The sequence below is a fragment of the Ranitomeya variabilis genome, chromosome 4, assembly GCF_051348905.1.
Source record: "Ranitomeya variabilis isolate aRanVar5 chromosome 4, aRanVar5.hap1, whole genome shotgun sequence".
NCBI classification, from domain to species: Eukaryota; Metazoa; Chordata; class Amphibia; order Anura; family Dendrobatidae; genus Ranitomeya; species Ranitomeya variabilis.
In genome coordinates this window covers 227,311,725-227,338,935 of record NC_135235.1, presented here as the reverse complement: position 1 = coordinate 227,338,935, position 27,211 = coordinate 227,311,725, and the positions used below count along the sequence as shown (strand labels likewise).

The 27,211-nt window shown below is 45.9% G+C and overlaps 1 protein-coding gene across 2 annotated transcripts; it reads right to left on the bottom strand.

Moving 5' to 3' along the window:
* Positions 1-4,866: 4,866 nt before the first annotated feature.
* Positions 4,867-15,540, bottom strand: LOC143770474 (phospholipase A2 inhibitor gamma subunit B-like). Of its 2 annotated transcripts, XM_077260115.1 has the most exons (5): positions 15,470-15,540; positions 10,086-10,202; positions 6,883-7,032; positions 6,564-6,704; positions 4,867-6,065 (listed from the first exon to the last, which is right to left on the bottom strand). In XM_077260115.1, the coding sequence occupies exons 1-5, from the start codon at positions 15,516-15,518 to the stop codon at positions 5,866-5,868; spliced, it is 657 nt and encodes a 218-aa protein (XP_077116230.1). In that variant the 5' UTR covers positions 15,519-15,540; the 3' UTR covers positions 4,867-5,865. The 2 variants fall into 2 exon arrangements, with proteins under 2 accessions (XP_077116230.1, XP_077116231.1); XM_077260116.1 differs by lacking the exon at positions 10,086-10,202 and having other exon boundaries at positions 4,869-6,065.
* Between the last annotated feature and the right edge of the window lie 11,671 nt (positions 15,541-27,211).

Below are 27,211 nucleotides of genomic sequence, written 5' to 3'. Positions count from 1 at the left end.
GGCTTCAGCCCTTGGTCCACGGCTGATGCAGCGGTAGTTTGTTCCCTTTCTTTCCAGTCTTTCCATTGTAGGATCAAGTACCGCTTATATTGTTCCCAATTCAGCACGGCAATGGTGTGACCTTCTCGCCGGACTCCATCCAGCCCAATTCGGGGGGCCTCCCACCGGAGGATAACTCCCTCCGGGCTCACATCTACGAACTCCCCCGTCTGGGTCGGTGGCAGAGGTATCAGCCTCCCCGTTGCGCCGGGGGATAATACCCCTAGCCCCGCCAAGAGGAAACGGTTATTGTGGGGGCGGGGATCGATCGCAGGATCGGGATCGGTCGGGGGAGCAGGGACGCTTTCTATACCTGCGTCTGATGTGATTCCACCGATGTCGGTCCGTTCCATTAACGAGGACGCTGGAGTCGGCTGCAGCCCGGACCGCGGCTCCTCCCCGGCAGTCTCCGGATACGGCTCCGCTCCCCATAGCTCTTCTTCGGCTAGTTCCGAGATCGGGATAGGTAGGCTCAGCTCCGCTACCGGCTCCGAGGAACTCAGGTCCTCCCGCTGCGGTGGACGCGGGTCCTCTTCTGATGGATGAGGACAAGCCGGGTTCACCTCGCCGTTGTTCGGGCCCCCGCTGTTCATCGTCGCTGTCCGGCATTCGAGGGCAAGGCATGTATCTGACTCTGCCATTTCTCCAAGGTCGAGCTCCTCCTTCACCTCGTTCCCGCCATCGCAAGTCAGGGGGCGGTTCTCTGCTTTGAGGCAGGTCATCGCTTTGCAACAAGAGGCGCAGGGGGCGATCACCGTTTCTGGCGCCACTTCGGTAGTCTCCTCCCATGGCACGCCCTCCTGCTTCTCTGACGTAGCAATGGCGGCGGTTTTTGGCAGGAAATTTTGGCGGTAAATGGCGTAACACAGTCTTTGCAACAAAGTACAGTCCAAGCACAGTAAATCACAGTTCCTAGGCACACATGACCTGATTCTTCAGGCTTAAGTAGATCCTGTTCGTGACGCCAAGTTGGAGCGCCCCCACACCGCCGCAGGGCCGAGGGGTACCCGGAGCCGGGCCTCTGGGTCTCAGTCCTGGGGTTGTCACGGTGGCTAGACCCGGTCCGTGGCCCTGTCTGTCAGTGGGGGACGTCCGGTGCAGTAAGTGGTGTTGTAACGGTGCAGTTGTGGGGTGCAGGTCGCGGTAAATAACGAGGACACCAGGTTGCAGTCTCTTTACCTCTTTACTGGAGATCTCTGAGTCCTCAGTCCAGAATACGGTTCACCAAGCTGCGCAAGTCCGGCCGGTCCAATGGCACCTCCAGAGTTCTCTTCACAGGTGGAAATCGGTGCCTTCCTTCTTAGCGCTATGTGTTGTAGTCCTTCCCTGCTGTGCTTACGGAAAGTACCCCACAACTGTTGTGTCTGTTTCTTAAGTTCCCTCACAACTCGATTAAATGATGTTCTCTTCTAATCGTCCGTCCCTTCCTGATGTTCCAGTTAGAACGGCACCCGTTTGTCGGGTAGGCCTGGAGTTCTTCCGGGACCCTAGAGACGCCCCTCTCCCGCAATTGCCTCCCAAGACTTCATAGGTGATATGTGTTAGACAGCCCGCCTTAAACTGACTGTCCTGCCGCTGTTTAGAGTATTGCTTGAAGCTGAATGTTATAATACTCCCTCGGCGTTCCGGCCACCGGTAGTGCGCCTCAGTAGGGTGTTGCTCCGGTCTTACAGCACGACCCCTACTGGAATTCTCCTATCGCTTGATCTCGTTTCTCACTCAGCACAATCTATCTCACTTCTAGTCCTTTCTTGGGCCCCGCCGCTTCCCGGAGCTGGTGCGGACCCGTTACGTTCTTTCCAATGCCATGCCTCTGTCAGGATCCCACCCCTGACAGAGACCCTACTGTCTCTTCCTCCACAACACCCTCTGCCACTAGGTGTTGCTTCGTCCAATCCAGTCAGCTTTCTGATCTAACTTCCTGCCTGACCCCCAGTTTACCCACTATGGTGGGGAGTGGCCTAATGAATAGCACCCTTAGCTCCCCCCGGAGGCCCAGCTGTGAAATGTATTGGTGTCTGTGATACCTGATCAGATGAACTCCTTCAGTGCCATCGGACGCACCGTAGCTCCCCATAGTGGCGGAGCCACAGTACTGCAACGACCAGGACTCTGGGGCGCTGCACATATACCTTGATTGCCTTATCCCAATGGCTCGCTGGGAATACTCTGACAAGACAGATCTTCGAGCAGCATCTTCCTGCTACGAGTTCCTTGCAGATCTCTGTACACTGAGAAGTGACGTGACCACTGGGGTGTCCATGTCAGTGTCAGTGTGTTTTTCGGCAGTCTCTTCTAATCGCAACGATACCCCTGAGGGTGGTCCAGGATGTAAGGCCGTGTTGTGCTCCACACTACTACATTCTGTGCATTTCACACTGGTTTCACAGTTATTGGCGAAGTGTGAGGTCTTCCCGCAGCATCTGAAGCATATCTTGTTTTCCTTTAGGAAACTCTTACGGTCTTCTAGAGACTTCTCCCTGAAGGCTCTACATTTTAGTAGAGGATGAGGTTTCTTGTGTAGGGGGCAGTGTTTGCTGAGATCCTGCGGTTTGTCCTCTTCTGGAGAGGACTTACTTGCCCTGTAAGGAAAACCTGTGGAGGTAACATTAGTTTTGTGGACTGCCACTGGTGTTTTACTGGGTTTTACACCGGAGGCAGTGGTACATAACATAGTGAAATCGAAACTGGGGTCATTTCTAACTTTAGCTTGCTGAGCAAAAAAGTCTACAAACACCCTGAAAGGAGGAAATGGTACCTTATGAGCCTGTTTGTAACGGGACCCGTGACTGACCCACTTTTCTTGTAAGTTGTGAGGGAGCTTTTGGACAATCGGGATGACACCTCTGGCAGTGTCCAGGAATGCCAACCCTGGTAGGTCACCTTCTGCCTGAGCAGCATGTACCTCCATTAACAAGTCGCTCAGTTCCCTGAGCTTTTGATAACCCTTATTTGCTATCTTGGGGAAATCATCAATTCTTTTATACAAAGCATTTTCTATAGCTTCTATTGACCCATAACATTCTTCGAGTCTCTCCCACACCATGCGAAGTCCTGTGTGTGGGTACTTTCTGTTAATGTTCCTGATTCTTTTGGCGTGTTCAGCTGACTCGCTCCCAAGCCACTTAACCAGTAGATCTAACTCTTCACTACTGGAAAGATGCAAGTCTCTGATGGCATTCTGGAAAGAGGCTCGCCATGCTCTTTAGCTTTGAGCTCGATCAGTGAACTTTACAAGTCCCTTGGTCACCAGCTCCCGGCGGGTAAAGAACCTTGCAAAGTTCATAGTGGCTGAGTCAGTGCCAACGTGAGCTGGTGTGCTGTTGTCATGCGGTGTGTGTGGTGCATCCTCATACCTGGTAGGAGCTTCTGGCTTAGGAAAGTCTGTATAAAACTGTTCCGAAGCGAAGGGTGTCCCTGTCAGTCTGGGAGGAGGCCATACCTTCTGTTCTGTAGGATGGTACTGGTGGTCAACGTCGTTTCGCAGTATACCTTCCTGCTTCCAGTACGGTGTTTGGAGGAAGGATCTCTGGTAATCTGTATAGGCTGGTTGGTGTCATGCTCAGACTCAGGAAACTCCACGGCTTCCAAGAACTCAGCTTTGGCTATTGCGGCTGCTGCTTCTTTTTCAGCAGAAAGCCTTTCTAAAGTTGCTCGCAGGCGTGCTGTATCTGCATCTCTATCGGCTTGCAGGCGGGCTCTTTCTGCTTCTTGCTCTGCTTGCAGGCGGGCTCTTTCTGCTTCTTGGCGGGCTCTTTCTGCTTCTTGCTCTGCTTGCAGGCGGGCTCTTTCTGCTTCTTGGCAGGCTCTTTCTGCTTCTCTATCTGCTTGCAGGCGAGCTCTTTCTGCTTCTTACTCTGCTTGTCTTAACTTTAACTGCATCTCTTGTGCAGCGAAGGAGGATCTTACTTTCACCGCCTCAGCTTCTGCTCGGGCGAGGGTGACAGACCTTTTCGAGGAAGACTTGCTAGAGCGGCTTGTTTGGGACCTCGTCCCGAGTGAAGATGCTCGACTTGCAGACATTTCGTGTCTGTTTGCAGGCGGTAGGACGTCTCAGAGCGGGTAGGGATGACTTCAGCATGGACTGAGACGTGTTGTGCTTGGTGGGCTGCGCTCTCAGTACTTGTGACTGTATGGCAGCCGCTGCGGTAACTGCAGGCAGTGCGGTGTGGTACAAGCGGCTGCGTAAGTGGTATTTGCTATCGCTGGCATCTAGCCTCCTTTACTGTCATCACCGGCGTCTAGCATCCGTTTTACTGCTCTGTCTTCATACACGTTGATACGGTGTGTGATCCAACATACAGCATAAACCACTTCTGTCTTCCAAAATAAGCAGACTGTTCTCTGTAGTCTAACTTGTTTGTTGGTAACAGGTATTGAAATGCGGTAAAACTATAAGAATATAAATGATACGTATAAGTATTGAGCCAAATAACAATACAGCTGATACTTTACAACTAATAGAAAAGTATACAGGATGATGCAACTTCTACATATAACTACATACAGCAAGTGACTGGTAATAGATTTCCTAAGTACTAGCTGCTATGCAATAATCACATTAGTAGAACACTATATTGCAAGAACAGAGATAACAATCTTACCGGATAAACTTAACCGGGGTGGCAAGTAAGTGAAGTAGTTCCAACACAGCAGATTAACACGAGTGTACAGGAAAATACACAGAGAGAAAAATGGGGGATTCCCCTATCCCATGATGCTTTGGTGCAACCCAGAATGCAACACTCTAATAATTACTAAGAAAAACACAGGTAATAAATTTATCCACCACTGGGTGGTGCTATAACACAGCAAAAAAACAGAACTATGGTACTAAAACTCTTTAATGGATATATGAACCACGCTGTCCTATTAGAAGGACAGAACACTGATGATTATTTCTATACTTTTATATTATACGTCTGTGTCTCATAATCCAGCTGCAAATTCTAGTGCAAATGAGGTCTCACGTTCAGGAGGTCAGTCTGCACTCACAGCAGGTCCCACTTTCTCCTCTTGTCACTGGCCTCCTGCCATTGATTGACAGGTCACTCTTCTCTGGACCTGTAGCCTTGCACAGGCTTCGTAATTCCAAAAGATGGTGCAAGTGTAGCAATGTCTTGATGATTATGTGAGAGCCTCATTCTCCATTTGCGCATGTGCCAACCCTGGGAATGATGGTGCTTGTGCAACATCTCAAAATGGGAGCAGATCACACTGACTGACATCTCTCACAGGTTCCATAATTCCTAGGGGCGTTGCATGTAGAGTGACGTCCTGGTGATATTGCGAAAGCCTACCTAACTCTCTGCGCATGCGCCAACCCTGGGAATGATGGTGTTTGTTCAACATCTCAGGCGGGCAGCAGGTCACAAAGACTCACATCTCTCACTGGCTCCATAATTCCCAGGGGCGTTGCATGTAGCATGATGTCCTGTTGATATTGCAAGAGTCGGACTATCTATCTGTGCATGCGCCATCCCTGGGAATGATGGCACTTGTTCAACATCTCTGACAAGCAGCAGGTCAAAAAAATTGACATCTCTCACAGGCTCCATAATTCCTAGGTGTGTCTCATGTAGAGTGACGTCATGGTAATATTGAGAGAGCCAGACTATCTGTGCATGCACCCAATGATGGCACTTGTGTGAAATCTCAGGCAGGGGAGCAAGAAATAGAAAGATTACTGGTGCCATCATTCCCAGCATTCCATGGTTCCATGAAGGTCTCAGAAGTCATGACAGTATTTTAAGGTCCAAACTGAATGCAAATAGTGGCAGAACAGGAGACATAAAGACCAAAACACAGATATTTTCCAAACAATGTTCAAGACATTGTTGAGAGAGTCAATAAGATCAATACAATGAAGGTATATAAGATGGAAGCTCGATGAAGACCACCACCTCCTCCAGTGCAAGAAATCCGAACCTCAACGCTTATGCCATCAGTGATCACCGATTGGTTGCCAATGTTACATATGGTGGGGGTGGCACAACCGCGAAGGATGGAGTCTCTCGACAAAGTTCCTGTTGAAGACAAGAATGACTAAGAGTTAATCAAAGGAAGGCAACTGCTGGTGAGACGTCTCCGAGTTACCAGTGGAGTCCTTGATCTCCTCCTGATGGGATTGACATAATGTGCTTAGTACATACTTTATGAAACTCTTAACCAATAAGACAATTTTATGGTAGGGCTTCTGAATTTAAGCCTTCGAGAATCCCACTAAGTCATTTAAGAGTTTTCGACAGAACCTGTCAATTTCTTTTAGTTTCTGAAGAAATGAAGTAAACTTTTCAGAAACATTCAACATGCTATGGCTGCGAATCTAAACTTTTGAACAGTGTGAGGCTGGGTTCTGTTTTGTTTCAGTTTTGTTTGACATGTAGTAACCATGACATTTTGATCATAATTTCATGGTTTACAGATGTCAAAAGTTGCATATGATAGTAGCCCTTATGTTGCCAGGCTCATCCTCAACTTTCTTGAGTTCGTTGCAACCTTCTTGCTGGTTTTTAGTGACATACCCGACATTTTTGAATGTTGCACAATGCACAATGTCTCGTCCCCAGTACACTCCATAGTCATCCCAGTTTCACACCAGTCCACGTCATTTCCAGTACAGGATGGACAAGTCAGGCCGTTCTGTACAGTGTTGTCCGGAGGCACTAATGGAGAATGAAGCCTAGATGTCACCAGGAAGACATTTTATATCAAATTATTACTGAAAACTAAATCCTTTACCACTATCAATGCCATCTTCAGGTTCTCCTTTGATTTACTGTACACCTTGGAAGTGAATATTCCAATTATTGCTGAAGGTAATGGCGGTGCCCTGGTACTTACAGACTGGTGGGGACGGCGTGCAGTTGTCTGTGTAGCAGCATGAAAAGCCCTTCTTGGAGTGACTGTTGTGGGTACTGAAGCTGCCGGGACCCTGACACTGGTTCTCGGGGACACAGGATCTGCCAAAGAATTCACTTTTCTTTATTCCATCTAAAGTAAATAAGTTTAATAAGTCACTAAATATTTTATATTTACTGGGAGTTGTACTGCTACTATAACCGTTACACCAGTAATAATAATGTCATTTATCCTGCCACAACCATCAACTACTGGAGACATCTGAATCCCTATATTAGGACAAATAAAAATAGCTAAATTCATAACGAATACTCCATTACGGTCATTACATGATGGCTATTTGTGGCATAGGTTGAAAAAAGCCCCCGGTCTATCAAGTTCAACCTTTCTCCACCAAATGTTCAATTTGGCACTAATCTAGCTATAACCCACAATGTTATGTGTATCAAGGATATTGTCCAGCCATTGTATAATAACTGTTATAGCGTTGGCCATTACTACCTCTTGTGGTCGGCATTCCACAGTCTGACTGCTCTAACTGTAAAGAACCCTTTCTTATTTAGAATCACCTTTATTCCCCCTGTAATGAGAGCTCCCTGGTCCTCAATACAGTCCTTAGAAGTAATGTGCCGTTCTCTGTGCTGACCACACATACAGGTGCTTCTCACAAAATTAGAATATCATCAAAAAGTTAATTTATTTCAGTTCTTCAATACAAAAAGTGAAACTCGTATATTATATAGAGTCATTACACACAGAGTGATCTATTTCAAGTGTTTATTTGTGCTAATTGTCATGATCCAGTCCGGGGTTTGTTTCTGAGTATATTCTCCCCGGGATGGTCATGCGGGGGTTAATCTTCCCTGCCTCATTTTGGGATCTGTCTGGCTATTTCAGTCTGCTGTTACCTGCAAGCAGTGTCAGTTATAGTTCCTGCCTTTGGCTTAAGCAGCTGACCCAGTTATACCCTGATTTTTCCTCTGCCCATTTACCTGTGTTCCCGTGACTTCGCTCGTTGTTGTACTCGCTCCCCGCATTGTGAACCCTTGGTATTTGACTCGGCTTGTCCTCTGACCTGTTTGACTGTCTTGCGTCTCTGGCTATCCTGCTCCTGATCGGCTCTGACTTATTTGCCCTGTTTCTGACCACGTGTATTGCTGTGATCTCTGGTACTTCATTCCCTCTCTTTTGCTGACCCGGCTTTTTCTGACTACTCTTTCGCCACCTAGTGGCTTCTGCCTGCTGCTCTGTGATTTCACTGTGAGTGTACCTGTTTTCCTTCACCCGCTCCCCATGGTGGAGGTTGTGTGCTACTGCTCTGCAGCAGGCATTACACTAATGATAGTGATTTATAAAGTGGTAATAATACATTGTGATAGCAGGATTTTCTCTCTCTCTTTTTATACATCCTAAAATCTTATTTGCTTTTGCAGCTGCTGCCTGACATTGAGTGCTGCTGAAGCCCAGAATCACATGTCCTTCTCCAGTCCTGTGGTCCTACTGTATATGCAGCTATTATTACTGCTATTTCTATTACAATAATACTAATCTTTCTTCAATTACTTCTAAACCACTAAAATGTTAATCCTACTATCACTGCAGATGCGACTGTGACTACTACTATTTCTACTGCTAGTATCAGTACTACCACTACAATATTATTACTACTACTTCTACAACAGTATTTCTACAACTATTACTGCTATTATTTCTACTACTACAGTATTACCAGTACATCTCTACGCCGATGACACGCAGATCTACCTATCCAGACCTGACCTCACCTCCTTACTTCCCAAAATCCCACACTGTCTGTCTACTATTTCAGCCTTCTTTTCTGCTCGCTTTCTAAAACTGAACATGGACAAAACAGAATTCATCATCTTTCCCCCATCTCACTCTACCCCTCCACCAGACCTATCCATCAATGTCAATGGCTGCTCGCTTTCCCCAGTCCTATACGCCCGGTGCCTTGGGGTGATCCTCGACTCTGCCCTCTCTTTCAAGCCACATATCCAAGCTCGTGCATTCCTTGACCGCGACACCACAAAAACACTAGTGCATGCCCTTATCATCTCCCGCCTTGACTACTGCAACCTCCTACTCTCTGGCCTCCCCTCTAGCACTCTGGCACCACTCCAATCCATCCTACACTCTGCTGCCCGACTAATCCATCTATCTCCCCGCTATTCCACAGCCTCTCCCCTATGCCAAGACCTTCTCTGGCTTCCTATCACCCAGAAACTCCAGTTCAAAACCCTCACAACGACATACAAAGCCATCCACAACCTGTCTCCTCCATACATCTGTGACATGGTCTCCCGGTACTTACCCACACACAACCTTTGATCCTCTCAAGATCTCTGCTTCTCTACTCCCCTCTCATCTCTTCTTCCCACAGCCGCATCCAAGACTTCTCCCGTACTTCCCCCATAATCTGGAACTCTCTACCCCAACACATCAGACTCTCGCCTACCACAGAAACCTTGAAAAGGAAGCTGAAGACTCACGTCTTCCGACAAGCCTACAGCCTGCAGTGATGCTCAACCTACTGAACCGCCGCACAAGCAGCTCTACCCCCTCCTAGTGTATCCTCAACCATCACCTGTAGACTGTGAGCCCTCGCGGGCAGGGTCCTCCCTCATTATGTACCTGTTAGTGCCTTGTTTTTTGCTCATGTTTAGGTGTATTTGTCCCCTTTTCACATGTAAAGCGCCATGGAATAAATGGCGATATAAAAATGTACAACAATTATAATAATAATAGTATTTATGCTTCCTACTGTTACAGTTTACTACTACATCTACTGCCACTACATTATTACTACTATTATGATGACTACTGCTGCTCCTTACAGTAAAGTGTTACTGCTACTGATGCTGCAGTAATAAAGCTACTTTAGCTATTACCAACTTTTTCTGCAAATTATGAATCAAGTGTAATAGCTCTACTCATTAGCACTCCTTCACAGGGGCCCACCAGAGGATTTTCCTGTTCTCCAGTGGGCCAGTCCCAATCTACACTTACCCCTTCGTTATTTGTTACTAGTGACTTCTACTGATAAGATTTGCATTAGGAGGAATACTGCTACTATTATAAATACACCATCTGTATTATTAGTACTATTTGTGCTTTACAGAAATCATTGCTCCCTGCCATAAGTCAATGACCTGCGTACCACAAACCTTCCACATTTATTGTGTGCGTCGAGGCGCACACCCTCCCGGCAGGGCAGGTGACATTATTCCCAGTACAGAATGTCGCACCCTGGGTGAGGCACACAGTGCACGAGAGCGAAGAACCTGAGCAAGAAAAAAAAAAGATTGTACATTCCAGTCTACTTTGTACTTCTACATTTAAAGGTGCTTTACGGGGGACACATTTTCGAGATCTTCTCTCAACATTTCCATTCCTGCACTTGTTGCTAGGGAAACTCCGCTTTTTTTTTTCGTCTTCTGCAAGCTTACAGAAGTCCGTAACGTCACTTCCGGTGACGCGCTCTATTCATAGTAAGGTGGTACCAATACACTCTGCATTTAGTACACGGAGGAGTCTTTTTTCTCCTGGACGGCCCTGCCGTGTCACTTCCTGTGACGGCATATCACCGACTCCTTCCGGTTTCGCGGTCGTATGGCGCCAGAAGCGCTGATTATATCGCCTATATAAATAAACACCCCGACACCACATACATGTCGCCTTCTTCTCCTGCATGTAAAGTGCCATTATCCTCTGTGCACCAGTGTGCGACATCATTTGGTGAGTCCGGTTCTCCAGCAGGACCCCGTGTTTTTTATATGCTTTTTACATGTTTCACGTGCTTCTTAAAATTATGTTATATGTGCCTTTGTATTTATCCCTTACTATACTGATTGCATGTATATGTGTTTTTTTCTCTCCTAGCTTTATACCTTGATCAAGCGATCCATACACACTGAAGACAAATGTATGTTATTATATGTATACATTAGGTTTATTTATTTATTTTTTTCCTGTTTTTTTTGCTATTATCCTATAGACGCTATCTGTTATACATTTACATTTATGGTTGTTATTAGATACAATTTTGGAAATCCCACATTATCTTATGGTGTATAGCCATACTTTTGTAAAGTATATTGTATGTAATTTTGATGTCCTACTGTCCGCCGTTCGAACACTCTTATGATTCTAAACCAACAAGGATAATCCTGACATTTTGTTCTACATTATTCCTTTGAATTTATCCTCTCCACTGTCGTAAACGTTTTATTTTATTATCTGGGGGGGGCAGAGGGGGCCGTTGCCCTGGGCCCAGTCACCTGAAGGGGCCCTCCGGGAGATCCACTGCCGAGTCTGAGGTGTCTGGGAGAGAGCAGCACAATGCCGGCTGCAGAGCCTCCCTCCGTGCAGAGTGTAATGTGGTCTCACCCAAGGAGTCTCTTCCTGGCTGGCAGCAGCAGCTGCAGTTACTTTCTGGCTGTGCAGTGTGTGCACGCTTGGTTTGGCTGGGGCACGCTGGGTCCTAGTGCCCTCCTTGCATCTATCTAGACACTTCCTGGTTCTCCTCACTGTCTGCCTGAAAAACTTCATCAGTGGGGATGGAATTTATTAGAGCAATTCGATTTAGGCATATCATGGTCACTGTGGGGGTGAATGTGAGAGGATTGTGGTATTGTAGGGGCTGAAGTGGGAGAGGAGGACAGGGCACTGTGGGGTAAATGTGAAACGATGGGGGTTATTGTGGGTGTGCATGGGGACAGGGCACTGTGGGAGTGAATGAGAGAGGATGGTGGTATTGTGGGATGGGGACAGGGTACTGTGGGGGTGAAAGAGAGAGGATGGTGGTATTGTGGGAGGGGGACAGGGTATTAAGGGTGAATGGGAGAGTTTGAGGGTATTGTGAGGCTGACGTGGGTGAGGGGGCACTGGGGGGCTGATTATTATTATACTGTTTAATGTTATGAGATATTCCCTCCATCATATGTGAGGGTATGTGTCCTCGAGGTGTATTGGCAGCGCTTTGGACGTGGCAGATACCCCGCTCCACCCAAAGTGCCGCCCCCTGTTGTACGCGCCGTGATTCCGCATATATTCATTGAACACAGGTGGAATCACCGCATCCTATTCATAGACTGTTTATTTATCTTGTGGAGATGGAGCATCTCCACAAGATAAATAGACTTGCTGCTGTCTAGAAAGGAGCGCAACATGTCCGGTTACGCAGGTTTGCCACCTGCATCTATGCACGCATAGTGGAGATGGGATTTCATAAAATCCCCTCCACTATGCTGTAACATCTGGAAGCTGCAGTTTTGACGCTGCGGATGTACAGAGCATCCAATCCCCAGCAAAAACCCAAGCAATACGCCCCTTGGAAACATACCCTAATAGTTGCTGTCTTGGGGGCTGGAGATGGGGAGGTTGAGGGCTTTTTATTATTGCGAGCTGGGTCTTTTATAAGTATTAGTAAAACAAGCATAGCAAAGAAGGTTAATATTACTATAACAAGGATAAGTATTATCATAAGGGCGCAGACAGACACTGTATAACTCATGCGACGATCGCATTGCAATCCTCGGACTGGTCCTGACATAAGCTTGACAGCGTGATAAATTACTATGCAACTGTCAGCCTCAGGTCAGGAGAGCCGACGGTCAGTCCGAGGATTGTGATGTGATCCTCGCATGAGAAATACGTCCGTCTGTCTGCCCCCTAACAAGTATAACAATACTGTAACCACGGGCTGCATTCTATGTTATAAGAATAAATTGCTTATAATTAAATTATTAAAGGGAACCTGTCACCCCCCAGGGCCTATTAAGGTAATAGAGCCAGCCACCTTCAGCAGCACTAAGGCTGCATTCTGAGAAGGTGGCTCTTATGTTTTGATCCCTAACAATGCTGAAATATTCACTTTTCTAAATTGCGTGCCATACCTGTATTGAGTCTGGGGGGTACGTCTTTTGTCCCCGGACACAACCGCCTCCCAGCCGTCCATCATCCCACCGGGCGCCGATGCCTGGGCTGGGCTCTCATTTTTCGGGCATGTGCCGTGTGCGCTGCCCTGGAACTCACATCAGCTGATGTACTGATATCACGCCCTTATGATTTATTCACACTGCGGGGCTGGGAATCTGGCGCTGTGCGCAGGTGCGATCTACTTAAATCACTTGATATGAGTTCCAGGGCAGCGCGCACTGCGCATGCCCGAGAAATAATTGCAGAGCGCCTGTGACGGCACAAGACAGAAAGGAGGCAGTGCTCGGTGGGATGATGGACGGCTGCGAGGCGGCTGAGTCAGGGGGAGAAAACGTACCCCCGGACTCTATACAGGTATGGCAATTTATAAAAGTGAGTATTTCAGCGTTATTAGGGATAAAAAACATAAGAGCCGCCTTCACAGAATGCAGCCTTAGTGCTGAAGAAGGTGGCTCTTTTACATTAATAGGCCCTGGGGGGGGTGACAGGTTCCCTTTAAGTTATTAAAGGCTTGGGATAATTGTCTGCAGTCACTCTACAGACTGCCAAATCATGATGGGGTGCACCTGCCGTCATGAGACCCCAAGACCACTGGTGTGATCAGGCGGTCATGTGACCACGTTTGCTATTTGCACGTGTTGACTAGACAAGTTTGACTTCTCTCAATAGAAGAAAATCGTCACATGACCTCCTGCTCTCATCAGCGATGCTGGGGCCATTATTACTGTACATAGGGGGACTCCTAAATATTAAGTAGGCACTTACGAAGCATTGAAGCCTAACTACTGGGTGGCAGATAGGGCTGTACCGGCTGTCAGTCCGTCCCGGGGCATCAGTTACAGCCGCCACTCTCTATACACAGAGCCGTGACTGAAAAATGCTGAAGTAATAGTATACACAGTTTGTCAGTCTGGGCCAGTTGGAAAAGATGGGAAAAGTGAATGGCTCCACCAGAAAGAACGTCCTCTGTAAGTCACCATATATAACTGTGCTGTGATCTCTCTATGTCATGCAGGACTGGGATCTACCACTATATGGTATTACCGCATGGCGATAATATCAGTGCTGGTTATTGTATAGAGATTTATTTTCAATAACAGTGTGGTCATCTCCTGAGGTTCCCCTATACCCACCGTAGTTACAGTCATGGTTACCTGGTTAAGGGCCACAGGTGGACACAGACAGAAAAGGGACCATGTGCAAGAACAATATATGGGCCCTTTGCAGCCCAAGAACTTTTAAAAATATAAAATTGCACCTTATTTAGAGGTAGAAATGGGCCCCCTTAACTCTTGGGCCCATGTGCTGCCGCATAGTTTGCACTAATGATATGTCCGCCTGTTAGGGGCCCACTCACATGTTTCACCCCCCCTGAGCTGAACCCCTAGCTACGCCTCTGATGGTTCCTGAATACTTATTATAGTATATTGATACACTTTTTTTGGTCATTTATTAGAGTTCTGATGAAGGCCTAGGTATTGGCCAAAACGTCAACTTGTTTTTGTTAACAGTGGATCAATAATAAAACTTTAACTTTTTGATTTCAACACAAGACTTGAGAGTGCCGGATTTTTTTCTTCTATATTGGGAGTGGTACCCTATTCGTGCACCTCTTTAAACAGGAGTGCCGTGCAATTCTTCTCCATTCCAGCACTAGAAACATTGTATACAAAGATTATATTTTTGACATGCCTGTCATTCCAGGTGACATTTCCAATAACCTATATTGTGTGAGGAATAACACTATTTATTTCCATTATTCGACCTTTATCCTGCACTTTTCACCAGTTTCCCTTCTGCAGTCTCTATCTCTAATTTCCAGTTGTCTCTGAGCTAGTAGGTAGAGATTAACTGATCTGTCTCCCATATACAGGACACACAGACATGAGGGATTCCTGCTCTACTGTCACTCTATACAGCAGCATTCAGCTGTGTAACTGTGAATCCAGCACTAGAGTGAAATAAACATTTACTAGAAATCCAAACCTCCATTCTTGGGCCTCTCTTGCTCACGCTCTGCTCCCCATCCATAAACAGCTGTAATTTGACCTCTCAATGATCTGACGGTCCGACTATTTTTCAGTAGGATGGATTTTAATAGTTTCACATAATAAATAGGGAGATTAGAAGATGAGAATTGAAGAGGTGTCTGCCAAGTGGAGAAAATATGGGAGTCGATATATTGAAAAAATGAGACTATATAGAACTTTCAAAAGTGACAAAGTAGAGGGAGAAGAACGTAATCCAGCCCAACATCAGATGGATCTATGCTTAACATCCCACCTAATCCTACACCTTCAAGTCATTTCCACAAGGGTCTGACGAAGAAGAAGCTGAGATCGAGGCTGCTATTTGCTGGCTTTTTGCACTGTAGGACAGATAACATATATTTCCTGGGCATCCCCCTATATGAACATCCCACACACAGTTTTTTTTTAACATCTGCTAGTGAGGAGTAAAAAAAATAATTTATTGACTCCTTGTTGGGCAAAGGTTAATATTTACCTTCTCTGCCAGTATTAGGCATGGATAGGATAAATGTTTAATATGCAATAGCTAAAGGATTTTTTTTACCCTATAAAAACATTTCGGATTTCTCCTTTGCACTCACCCTGTCCGCAAAAAATTGAGAAAACCCAAAGGAGCCTGATCAGCTTCATGGCGTCCGATCCTCAGTCTGTCGCAGTCTCGTGTGTTGACCGCAGTCTTATAGCATCCCTCGGTAAACATTAGCCAGACCTGTCCCCAGTTATATTATTTCTCTGCAATGAGGTTGGGATGATGGGAGTATAAAATATGAACTTCGGACAATGTAGTCCTGCTGATCTTGGTTTAATATTAATTAACTCCTTCACAGGTGCAGCAGAGCTAATCGAAAGGGACATAATTACTACACGGGGAATGAAAGAGAAATTATTACAGCATCTCTGTACAGATGGTGGAGGATAATGCTAGGGGTTTTTTTTATCAGGGCACGGCCTCAGCCTATTAGTCCCATTAATGGGAAATCTTAATCTTCAGCACAAGACATTGTGAACAATTGTAGCTTAAGCTTTGTGGGAACAGTTTAGAGAATACTCTTTTTCAGTTCTCCATGACCACAAGGTTCAGACAGACAAGAAATGTCATACCAGAGCAAGAAAATACCCGGCATGAGGTGCAAATGAGGGAGAGAATATAGAAGGTGCCCTGGCAATAGGGAAAGAAGAGAATAGACATTCACTAGAGACTGCACCCCGTGCTCCCTAACGTCCTTTGTCGGGTCCTTCCCCCCCTGTGAGCGATCACATGCCTAAGCCCTAGCTGGCCGTGAGCTAGCACCAACTGATTAGTAGGGCAGCAAGAAGACACATGGAGGGAGACAAACAGGGAGAAATCAAATGAAAACTGGAACTCCACAATTTATACTGGAACAACTTCTCCAGGGAGGTCAGCATAGAAAACCTGTAACCCTCAAAGGAGAGAACTAGGAGTAAGTTTTAAGTATTAGAAGGGAGTGGCAGTAAGATGGAGCATCTGAGATTAGAGCCATGTGGAAACCAAACAAGATAAAAAAGGAACTCTTAACCGTTTCCACATCAAGTGAAAATAAATCTGTACCACTCAAGTTAAACGCGGAAAGAGGACTCCAAAGAGGACCTGCCATTTGCCAAAGGCTGCGACCTTCAGATCGCCTATACCCCAAAAGTCTCAGCAGGATGTCCATCACATGGAGTGGGAGAACATGAGTGGACACGCAGAGCCCGGACCTCAGCTCCATCCAACTTTTGAGATATATTAGGGTGTCCTCTCTCCAACACAAATACAATCTAAGTTATATCATCCACCACAAGTTGCACTTTCTTGGGTTCAATATTCTTAGGTGGGCAGCTAACAAAACATCTGCTCTGGTCATGGAAGTTTGAGCTGCATATTACACTGCATAAAAAGATCCAAGATTGGCAGATAAAAATGGCATTGGGATTCCGGAATAATCCATAGGCCAAATAGTCCCCTAATATAAATCCTGCAGAAGAGGGTTGGGCTGAGCTTGATCATTCAGTCGGAGAAATTACTTCTGGTGAAGAGCATTGAGATTGTTTTCTTGCGAAGTGGGCGAACGTTCCACAGGTCAAAGAGCAGAATTCAATAATTCTGTGTCGGCTGTATCTTAAAATTAAATTTAAAAAATTAAATAAAAATAAAAGATGGATATTTCCTTTAAGTTGGACTTTTTGGGGGACTAATAGAGGACCTGTCACTTGCCATAAATACAGTACACACCTCATTTAAAGATTTTTCTGTATTTTCATGACAATGAAATTGTACATTCACAATGAAGGCATCAAAACTATGAATTAACACATGTGGAATTATATACTTAACAAAAAAGTGTGAAAAAACTGAAAATATGTCTTTTATTCATGGTTTTTCAAAGTAGCCACCTTTTGCTTTGATGACTGCTTTGCACACTCTTGGCATTCTCTTATTGAGCTTCAAGAGGTAGTCACCGGGAATGGTCTTCCAACAATCTTGAAGGAGTTCCCAGAGATACTTAGCACTTGTTGGCCCTTTTGCCTTCACTCTGCGGCCCAGCTCACCCCAAACCATCTCGATTGGGTTCAGGTCTGGTGACTGTGGAGTCCTGGTCATCTGGTGTAGCACCCCATCACTCTCCTTCTTGGTCAAATAGCCCTTACACAGCCTGGAGGTGTATGTGGGGTCATTGTCCTGTTGAAAATGAAATGATGGTCCAACTAAACGTGAACCGGATGGAATAGCATGCCGCTGCAAGATGCTGTGGTAGCCATGCTGGTTCAGTATGCCTTCAGTTTTGAATAAATCCCCAACAGTGTCACCAGCAAAGCACCCCCACACCATCACACCTCCTCCTCCATGCTTCATGGTGGAAACCAGGCACGTCGAGTCCATCTGTTCACCTTTTCTGCGTCGCACAAAGACACGGTGGTTGGAACCAAAGATCTCAAATTTAGACTCATCAGACCAAACCACAGATTTCCACTGGTCTAATGTCCATTCCTTGCGTTCTTTAGCCCAAACAAGTCTCTTCTGCTTCTTGCCTGTCCTTAGCAGTGGTTTCCTAGCAGCTATTTTACCATGAAGGCCTGCTGCACAAAGTCTCCTCTTAACAGTTGTTGTAGAGATGTGTCTGCTGCTAGAACTCTGTGTGGCATTGACCTGGTCTCTAATCTGAGCTGCTGTTAACCTGCGATTTCTGAGGCTGGTGACTTGGATAAACCTATTCTCAGAAGAAGAGGTGACTCTTGGTCTTCCTTTCCTGGGGCGGTCCTCATGTGAGCCAGTTTCTTTGTAGCGCTTGATGGTTTTTGCCACTGCACTTGGGGACACTTTCAAAGTTTTCCCAATTTTTCGGACTGACTGACCTTCATTTCTTAAAGTAATGATGGCCACTTGTTTTTCTTTACTTAGCTGCTTTTTTCTTGCCATAATACAAACTCTAACAGTCTATTCAGTCTATCAGCTGTGTATCCACCAGACTTCTGCACAACACAGCTGATGGTCCCAACCCCATTTATAAGGCAAAAAATCCCACTTATTAAAACTGACAGGGCACACCTGTGAATTGAAAACCATTCCCGGTGACTAACTCTTGAAGCTCATCAAGAGAGTGCCAAGAGTGTGCAAAGCAGTCATCAAAGCAAAAGGTGACTACTTTGATGAACCTAGAATATAAGACATAATTTCAGTTGTTTCACACTTTTTTGTTAAGTATATAATTCCACATGTGCTAATTCATAGTTTTGACGGCTTCAGTGTGAATGTACAATTTTCATAGTCATGAAAATACCAAAAAAATCTGTGAATGAGAAAATAAGAAGGTGTGTCCAAACTTTTGGTCTGTACTGTATATATATATATATATATATATATATATATATATCCCCCCACTGTAGTAGGGCAATGGGGTACTCGGCACCGGGTCCTTGAGTTCAGGGGGTGTCACGGTGGCTGACCCGGTCCGTGGCCCTCAGGGGGGTGTCCAGTAAAAGAGTTTATATATGGGGAAAGGTCTTTAAAGGGATAATGTTCGTGATGCCACCTGTGGTATTCGGTCAGGGTGACCAACGCTGCTTAGGGGTCCGCTGAGGATGAAGTGATGGCAGCTAGATGGTGTACCTTCCCACAGGCGAAGTGTATCCCCAGGGCTTCCTAGAGTGTAGATAGTGGATGGTGAGAGGCGTAGTGAATAACGAGGACACAAGGTTGCAATCTCTTTAGCTTTACTGAAGGCTTCAGTGTCCACAGTCCAGGGTACGGACCACAGGGTAGGCAGAGTCCGGCCGGTCTGAAGGCAAATCCAGAGTCCCCTTATCCAGGTGGAAATCAGTAGCCTTCCTCTAGCGCCTGTGTGTTGTAGTACCTCCCTGCTGATCTTCTCGGTAAGGTCCTCACAACTGTTGTAGATGTTCTAGATGTTATGTCTTCCTCTCTGTCCCCCAGATCGTATGGATAGGACAAACCCGTATGACTGGTGGCCTGAGGCCTTTTACAGGGACCCTACGATGCCCCGGCCCCCAAAAGTTGACACCGTGCCTCCTGGGTATATGGTCGGGCAGCCAACGTGGAACTGACTGTCCTGCCGGTCTCTGAAGCAAGACTTGGAGACAATTGCTTCCTCAGTATTCCGGCTACCAGATTACTGCGCCTCAGAAGGAGGCAGCCTGTTGCAGGGCAGAACTCCTTCTGGATTCCTCTCCTTGTGCTATGACTTCGTTTCTCACCCTCTACAATACAATTCTCTTCGTGTCCTTCCTTAGGATGCTGCCGCACGTGGGGCAGGCGCAGCTCCGTGGCCTTTTATCTAGGCCTCTGACAGGATCCCACCCCTGTCAGGGACCTCTCTGTCTGCAGCTCTGATGTTCCTCCTTCCCCCTGTCTGCCTGACAGGAACTGCCTGGGAGAAGCCCCGTCAGCATCTGACTCCTGGATACTGCCTGGGTGAAGCCCAGTCAGCTTCTGACTAACTTTCTATCCAGCCCACCAGTTTTACCTAATTGTGAGGAGGGCCCTAGTAGATAGGAGCAAGGCTCCCCCTGGTGGACTGGAGTGTGAAGTGTGGTGTATGGTTTGTGATACCTGGTAGGAAGATCTCCTTCATTGCTTTTAGACGTAACATCACTCCCCCTGGTGGAAGAAAGACATTACTTCAACAACCAGGACTCTGGGGCGCTGCATATACAGGGGTTGGACAAAATAATGGAAACACCTGGAAACATCAACAAAAGTTAGTTTAATATGGTATAGGTCCACCTTTTGCGGCGATTACAGCCTAAATTCTCTGAGGTATGGATTCATACAAGGTGTGAATTGTTTCCACAGGAATTTTAGCCTATTCTGCAGTTAAAACACCCTCCAGGTCTTTGAGCGACGATGGCGGCAGAAATCGACGTCTAACTTGAATCTCTAAAATCGACCATAAATGCTCAATAATGTTGAGCTCTGGGGATTGTAGGGGCCAGATGAGATGCTTAACTTCATTACAATGTTCCTTGTGCCATGCTTTAACGATTCTAGCTGTATGAATTGGTGCATTATCATCCTGAAAGATGGTGTTCTCCTCCAGGAACAGTGCTTGAACCATTGGATGCACTTGGTTGCCCAAAATGCCTAAATAATCTCGGCTGTTAATTCTTCCATGAAGGGATATTATTGGCCCGGTGGATCTCAACGAAATAGCACCCCAGATCATCACAGAACCTCCACCATGTTTTATGGTTGGGAGAAGGCAGTCTCGATGGAATGCTTCTTTCGGCTGTCTCCAAACATACATTCGGCCGGAGGTCGGAAATCGGGTAAATGATGATTCGTCTGAGAATATCACATGTTTCCACTGCTCGAAGGACCAATTCTGGAGGTTTCTACACCACTCTAAACGCTTGGAAACATTTGTCATTGAGAGCAGCGGTTTTCTAATTGCAGCTCTTACGTGGAATCCAGATTTGTGCAGCTCCCGACGAACAGTTTTCGTGGAAACTGGGTTCTGTAGGTGTTCATTGTGCTCAGCAGTGATTTTCGGAGCTGTGGTCTTGCGATCCTCTCTCACAATTCGCTTTAGAGTCCGACAGTCTCTCTCAGTCAACTTTGCCTTTCGGCCAGACCTGTGCTTTGCTGCGGACGTTTTTCCTTCTCTTTCAAACACAGTCATTACTTTGGAGACAGTACCTCTTGACACGCCAAGCATTCAGGCACTTTCTGATACACTAGCGCTTGCCATACGAGCACCAACAATTTGGCCTCTTTGAAAATCCGAGACGTCTGCCATTGGTATCAGGTTCTCATCAATGTTCTTACAATTTTGCAAAACAAACAGTTAATTTACATACACATATCACATAACACAAATTATCAACTACAAAACATTACCATATGTCATGGTTTTAATGTTTATCACACGTTTGAAGATTATGATGCCAACATGTTAGGTGTTTCCATTATTTTGTCCAACCCCTGTGTATATATATATATATATATATATATATATATATATATATATATATATATATATATATATATATATATACTGTGTATAAAATGAGTCACCCGCCAGGGCCGTTGGGTTCTCGGGATGTGTCTGTCCCCTCCAGGCTTGTAAGACAGAGAGAAAAGTGCAATACTGTCTTATCTGGTTAAAATAATGAAATTTGATACTAATTTCAAAGAAAAAATTGACCACATTCGACAGGAAATCATCTCCCAATCTCTTCATACCATGCACTGTCCTCCCTCCCCCACTACATCTAGCTCACTCTCTGAATTTGAACCAGTTACAGAAGAAGAAGTAATCAGGCTCCTTGCATCTTCTCGCCCCACCACTTGCACCAGTGACCCCATTCCGTGACATCTCCAGTCCCTTTCCCCGGCTGTCACCTCTCACCTAACAAAAGTATTCAACCTTTCTCTCACTTCCGGTATTTTTCCATCCTCATTTAAGCATGCCATCATACATCCATTACTTAAAAAACCATCCCTCGATCAAAACTGTGCTGCTAATTATAGACCTGTCTCTTATCTTCCCTTCATCTCTAAACTCCTCGAACGCCTGGTCCACTCCTGTCTTACCCACTATCTCTCAGATAACTCTCTTCTCAACCCTCTTCAATCTGGTTTCCGCTCTTTACACTCTGCCCTCACTAAAGTCTCTAATGACCTACTAACAGCTAAATCTAATGGTCACTACTCCATGCTAATTCTCTTGGATCTCTCCACAGCATTCGACACTGTGGACCATCAACTCCTCCTCACTATGCTCCGCTCCATCGGCCTCAAGGACACCGTTCTCTCCTGGTTCTCCTATCTCTCTGACCGATCCTTCACTGTATCTTTTGCTGGTTCCTCCTCCTCTCACCTTCCCCTTACTGTTGGGGTTCCTCAAGGATCAGTCCTAGGCCCCCTCCTCTTCTCTTTCTATACTGCCCCTATTGGACAAACAATCAGTAGATTTGGTTTCCAGTACCATCTCTATACTGACGACACCCAATTATACACTTCTTCTCCTGATATCACGCCGACCTTTTTAGAAAACACCAGTGATTGTCTTACCGCTGTCTCTAACATCATGTCCTCCCTCTATCTGAAACTGAACCTGTCAAAAACTGAACTACTCGTGTTTTCTCCCTCTATTAACCTACCTTTGCCTGATATTGCCATCTCCGTGTGTGGTTCCACCATTACTCCAAAGCAACATGCCCGCTGCCTTGGGGACATACTTGATTCCGAGCTTTCATTTACCCCCCACATCTGATCTCTTCTTATCTGCATCTCAAAAACATTTCTAGAATTCGCCCTTTTCTTACTTTCGACTCTGCAAAACCTCTTACTGTTTCTCTTATTCATTCTCATCTGGACTATTGTAACTCTCTACTAATCGGCCTCCCTCTTACCAAATTACCAAATTCTCCCCGCTCCAATCTGTCCTGAATGCTGCAGCCAGGATCATATTCCTCACCAACCGTTACACCGATGCCTCTACCCTGTACCAGTCATTACACTGGCTACCCATCCACTCCAGAATCCAGTACAAAACTACTACCCTCATCCACAAAGCACTCCATGGCTCAGCACCACCCTACATCTTGTCTCTGGTCTCAGTCTACCACCCTACCCATGCCGTCCACTCCGCTAATGACCTCAGGTTAGCATCCTCAATAATCAGAACCTCCCACTCCCGTCTCCAAGACTTTACACATGCTGTGCCGATTCTTTGGAATGCACTACCCAGGTTAATACGATTAATCCCCAATCCCCACAGTTTTAAGCGCGCCCTAAAAACTCATTTGTTACGATTGGCCTACCGCCTCAACGCACTAACCTAACTATCCCTGTGTGGCCCATTCAAATAAATAAATAAAAAATAAAAAAATAAACAAAACTATAATCAGGTTCCTCGCATCATGTTCTCATACACTTTATGCAGTTAATAGCTCTCTGTGTCTGTTCTGCTACATACTTAGGCAGTTAACTGGTTCATGCAGCTTTACATGAACACCCGATCCTTACACTATGGCTGGTCCAAATAACTAAAGCAATTGTTACCATCCACCTCTTGTGTCTCCCCTTTTCCTCATAGTTTGTAAGCTTGCGAGCAGGGCCCTCATTCCTCCTGGTATCTGTTTTGAACTGTGATTTCTGTTATGCTGTAATGTCTATTGTCTGTACAAGCCCCCTCTATAATTTGTAAAGCGCTGCGGAATATGTTCTATATAAAGCGCTATATAAATAAAATTATTATTATTATTATTATAACTTGATAGTGTTGTGTTCACACAACAGTTATGTGAGCATGTAATCCAAGCTGCAGAAGATCCACAAGTCCAAAGACTGAGTAGTAGTATGTGGAAGGAAATAAGTGGAAAATTTCCCTCTGCTGGTAGAAGGTAACAAATCCAGGTCCACACTTAGATAATAAGCATTTTTATTATTTTGTCTACGTAATTCGAAGCACCGCTCCTCCTTGACAGTAGACAAAAAACATATCTATATTTTTTTTGTCCTGGGGAGGAAGTGCCTCGAAACGCATAGACAAAATAATTAAAAAAAAAATTATCCAAGTGTGGACCCAGATTTGTTACCTTCTACCAGCAGTGTGGAATTACCACTTTTTTTCCCTCAAGACTTCTGGCAGTAACTTATCTGCAAGGAGAACAAAATGATCAGCCATACAATTAGAACAAGCTGGATCCTTCTTTCTTTGACTAGAGATGAGCGGTGTTCGAGTCGCACTGTTCGCCAATTTCAAATTCGAGCTGTTTTGAGTGGTGTTCGAGTCGTTCGACGAACCTGAACAATTTGCTTAAAATTTGGCTGTTCGAGTTTCTGTTCGATAACTGTTCATTCACCAAAAGCCTAGCTCGATTTGCACATTAAAACTGTTTATCATTGTTAATGGACTGTTTCAGTGTATAGTGGGCGGGGGATAGATCTGTGCTGAAATAATGCCCACAAGCAAGGGCAAGTGTCATTGGCTGTGTATGTCACATGTCCTTGCCCTATAAGAACCAGCCATTTGCCCCGTCGCCACCATTTCCTCACTGCTGCAGCTTAGTGTTAGACGGCACCGCTGCTGCTGTGGGCGCTATACAGACTAAGAGTGTTTTTTTGGAGCGAATTGTCAGAGAGATAGGTTTAGGGAGTCGGGAGGAGTCGGGACTAGTTGTAATATCAGCCCTTTTCAGGGTAGGTTACAGCAGTTCATAGCACTGTTTGCCAGGCAGGTCTCAGCCTGTGCTGTGCAAGTGTTAGTCACAGCATTTGGTGTAATCTAGCTCAGGAAATCCTTTTGGGCTAGTAGCATTGTCTGATAGTCATCTGAGTAGCCCGCCTGTGAAGCTAGCTACACCGCCTGTGTATCTCAATATTTAGTGCTTCTAACCCAGTTAATAGTTTTGGGGTTTTGGGCTTAGTAGCGGTGTCTGCACGTCAGCAGAGTAGCCCTCCTGTGAAGCTAGCTACACCGCCTGTGTATCTCAATTTTTACTGCATCTAAGCCAGTAAATCGTTTTGGGGTTTTGGGCTTAGTAGCAGTGTCTGCACGTCAGCAGAGTAGCCCTCCTGTGAAGCTAGTTACACCACCTGTGTATCTCAATTTTTACTGCATCTAATCCAGTTAATAGTTTTGGGGTTTTGGGCCTAGGAGCAGTGTCTGCACGTCAGCAGAGTAGCCCGCCTGTGAAACAAACTATACCGCCTGTGTATCTCAATTTTTACTGCATCTAATACAGTTAATAGTTTTTGGCCTAGGAGCAGCGTCTGCACATCAGCAGAGTAGGCCGCCTGTGAAACAAACTATACCGCCTGTGTATCTCTATTTTTACTGCATCTAATCCAGTTAATAGTTTTGGCCTAGGAGCAGTGTCTGCACTGTCCGACGAGCCCTGGTGCAATACGTTATGACGTATAGCCTGGGCCAACGAGCTCAAGAGGTGGGGCTAATCACGCTGCAGGAGTGGTCTCAGATCAGGGACCTATGCACCCTTCTGCACAATTTTGAAATAGCAACGAAGATGTTTAATGCTGACGATTCCATTATCAGCATGACCATTCCGGTGATTTACATGCTGGAGCACACCTTACACAGTGTTCGGAGTCAGGTGGTGAAACAAGAGGAGGAGGAGGAACAGGAGGAGTCGTATGCGGAAGGGATCATATCTCCAAGGTCAAGAAGGTTGGCAGCACCAAGGCGGCTGGCATTGGAGGCTGGGGGAGAGGGTTTACCGACGTTGCAAGGTAGCAGCCAAACTGTTGAGGAAGGTGCAGGAGGCGAGGAAGAAGTGGAGGACGAACTGGCGCTGGGCATGGAAGACTCATCAGATGAGGGAGACCTTGATCAAATTTCTGTTGTGCGAGGTTGGGGGGAGAGGGTAGACAAAGGAAGCATGATTCTCACCTCGCCACCACCAAGACAACAAGGACTTGGTCCTCCTGGATGCTTAAGACACATGAGTGCCTTCTTGCTGCACTACCTGCAACATGACCCTCGGATTGTCAGAATCCGAAGTAATGCCACCTACTGAGTTGCCACACTCTTAGATCCCCGGTACAAAAGCAAATTTGGTGAAATAATTCCTGCCATAGAAAGGGATTCACGCATGCAGGAGTATCAGCAGAGACTGTTACAGAATCTAACATCTGCTTTTCCACAAAACACCAGTGGTGCACGTAGTCAATCTCTGAGTTCTAACTTGCCAACCGTGGGACTATCGAGTCATCACTCTAACCGTAACAGTAACATTGTATCTGGTGGTAACAGCAATTTTTTCCAATCGTTTCAAGATATTTTTTTAGACCATCCTTTGCAAGGCCACAGGAGACAAGAAGTCTGACGCACAGCCAACACCTAGAGAGGATGGTACAAGAGTATCTCCAAGTTAACATCGATTCCATGACTGTGGAACTGGACCCTTGCTCATTTTGGGCTTTCAATCTTGAAAAATGGCCTGAGCTCACCACTCACGTCTTGCAGATGTTGTCGTGCTCCGCAGCCAGCGTTCTCTCTGAACGTGTGTTCAGCGCTGCTGGTGGTGTGCTGACAGATAAGTGCACGCGGCTGTCCAGTGACAATGTAGAGAGACTAACTTTCATCAAGATGAACAAATCCTGGATCCGCAAGGACTTTTCTACCCCTGTGTCATCTTGGGGAGACTAAAAGCTTGATGATTTTTGAAAATCACCTCACCAACCGTTTTAAGAAACTCTGGCAAAATTGATGCCACTTAAGTGGTGTCTGTGGCCGAATTTTTTGAAAAAATGGAGACTCTTTGATTTAGTCTCCTTGCTGAGTTTTACATGACGTTGCCATCGTCAGTTCCAGGTGGGTGGGGTCGTCTGCAGAGTTGTTTACTCATACTATGGCCTGGGATTCAGAGGTCTGCTCCAAAGCTTCAGTGTCTGCTAGTCAGCAGAGTAGCCCAGCCACCCACCGCCTGTTTACCTAAGTACTATTTTTAATGGCATCTGGCCCAGGAAATCCTTTTGGGCCTAGTAGTATTTGGTGCTACTCAGCAGCGTAATTCACCCATGAAGCAAGCTACACCGCCTGTTTACCTAACTACCATTTTGTAGCGGCATCTGGCCCTGGTAATCCTGTTGGGCCTAGTAGAATTTAGTGCTACTCAGCAGTATATCCCACCCATGAAGCAAGCTACACCGCCTGTTTACCTAAGTACTATTTTGTAATGGCATCTGGCCCAGGAAATCCTTTTGGGCCTAGTAGCAATTTCTGCTACTAAGCAGAGTACCCCACCCATGAAGCAAGCTACACCGCCTTCTTTCTTTCTCAATCTAACCCCTCAGCTCTGGGGTGTCCACTCTCCCTCCAGCTCTCTCCTTCTCACAG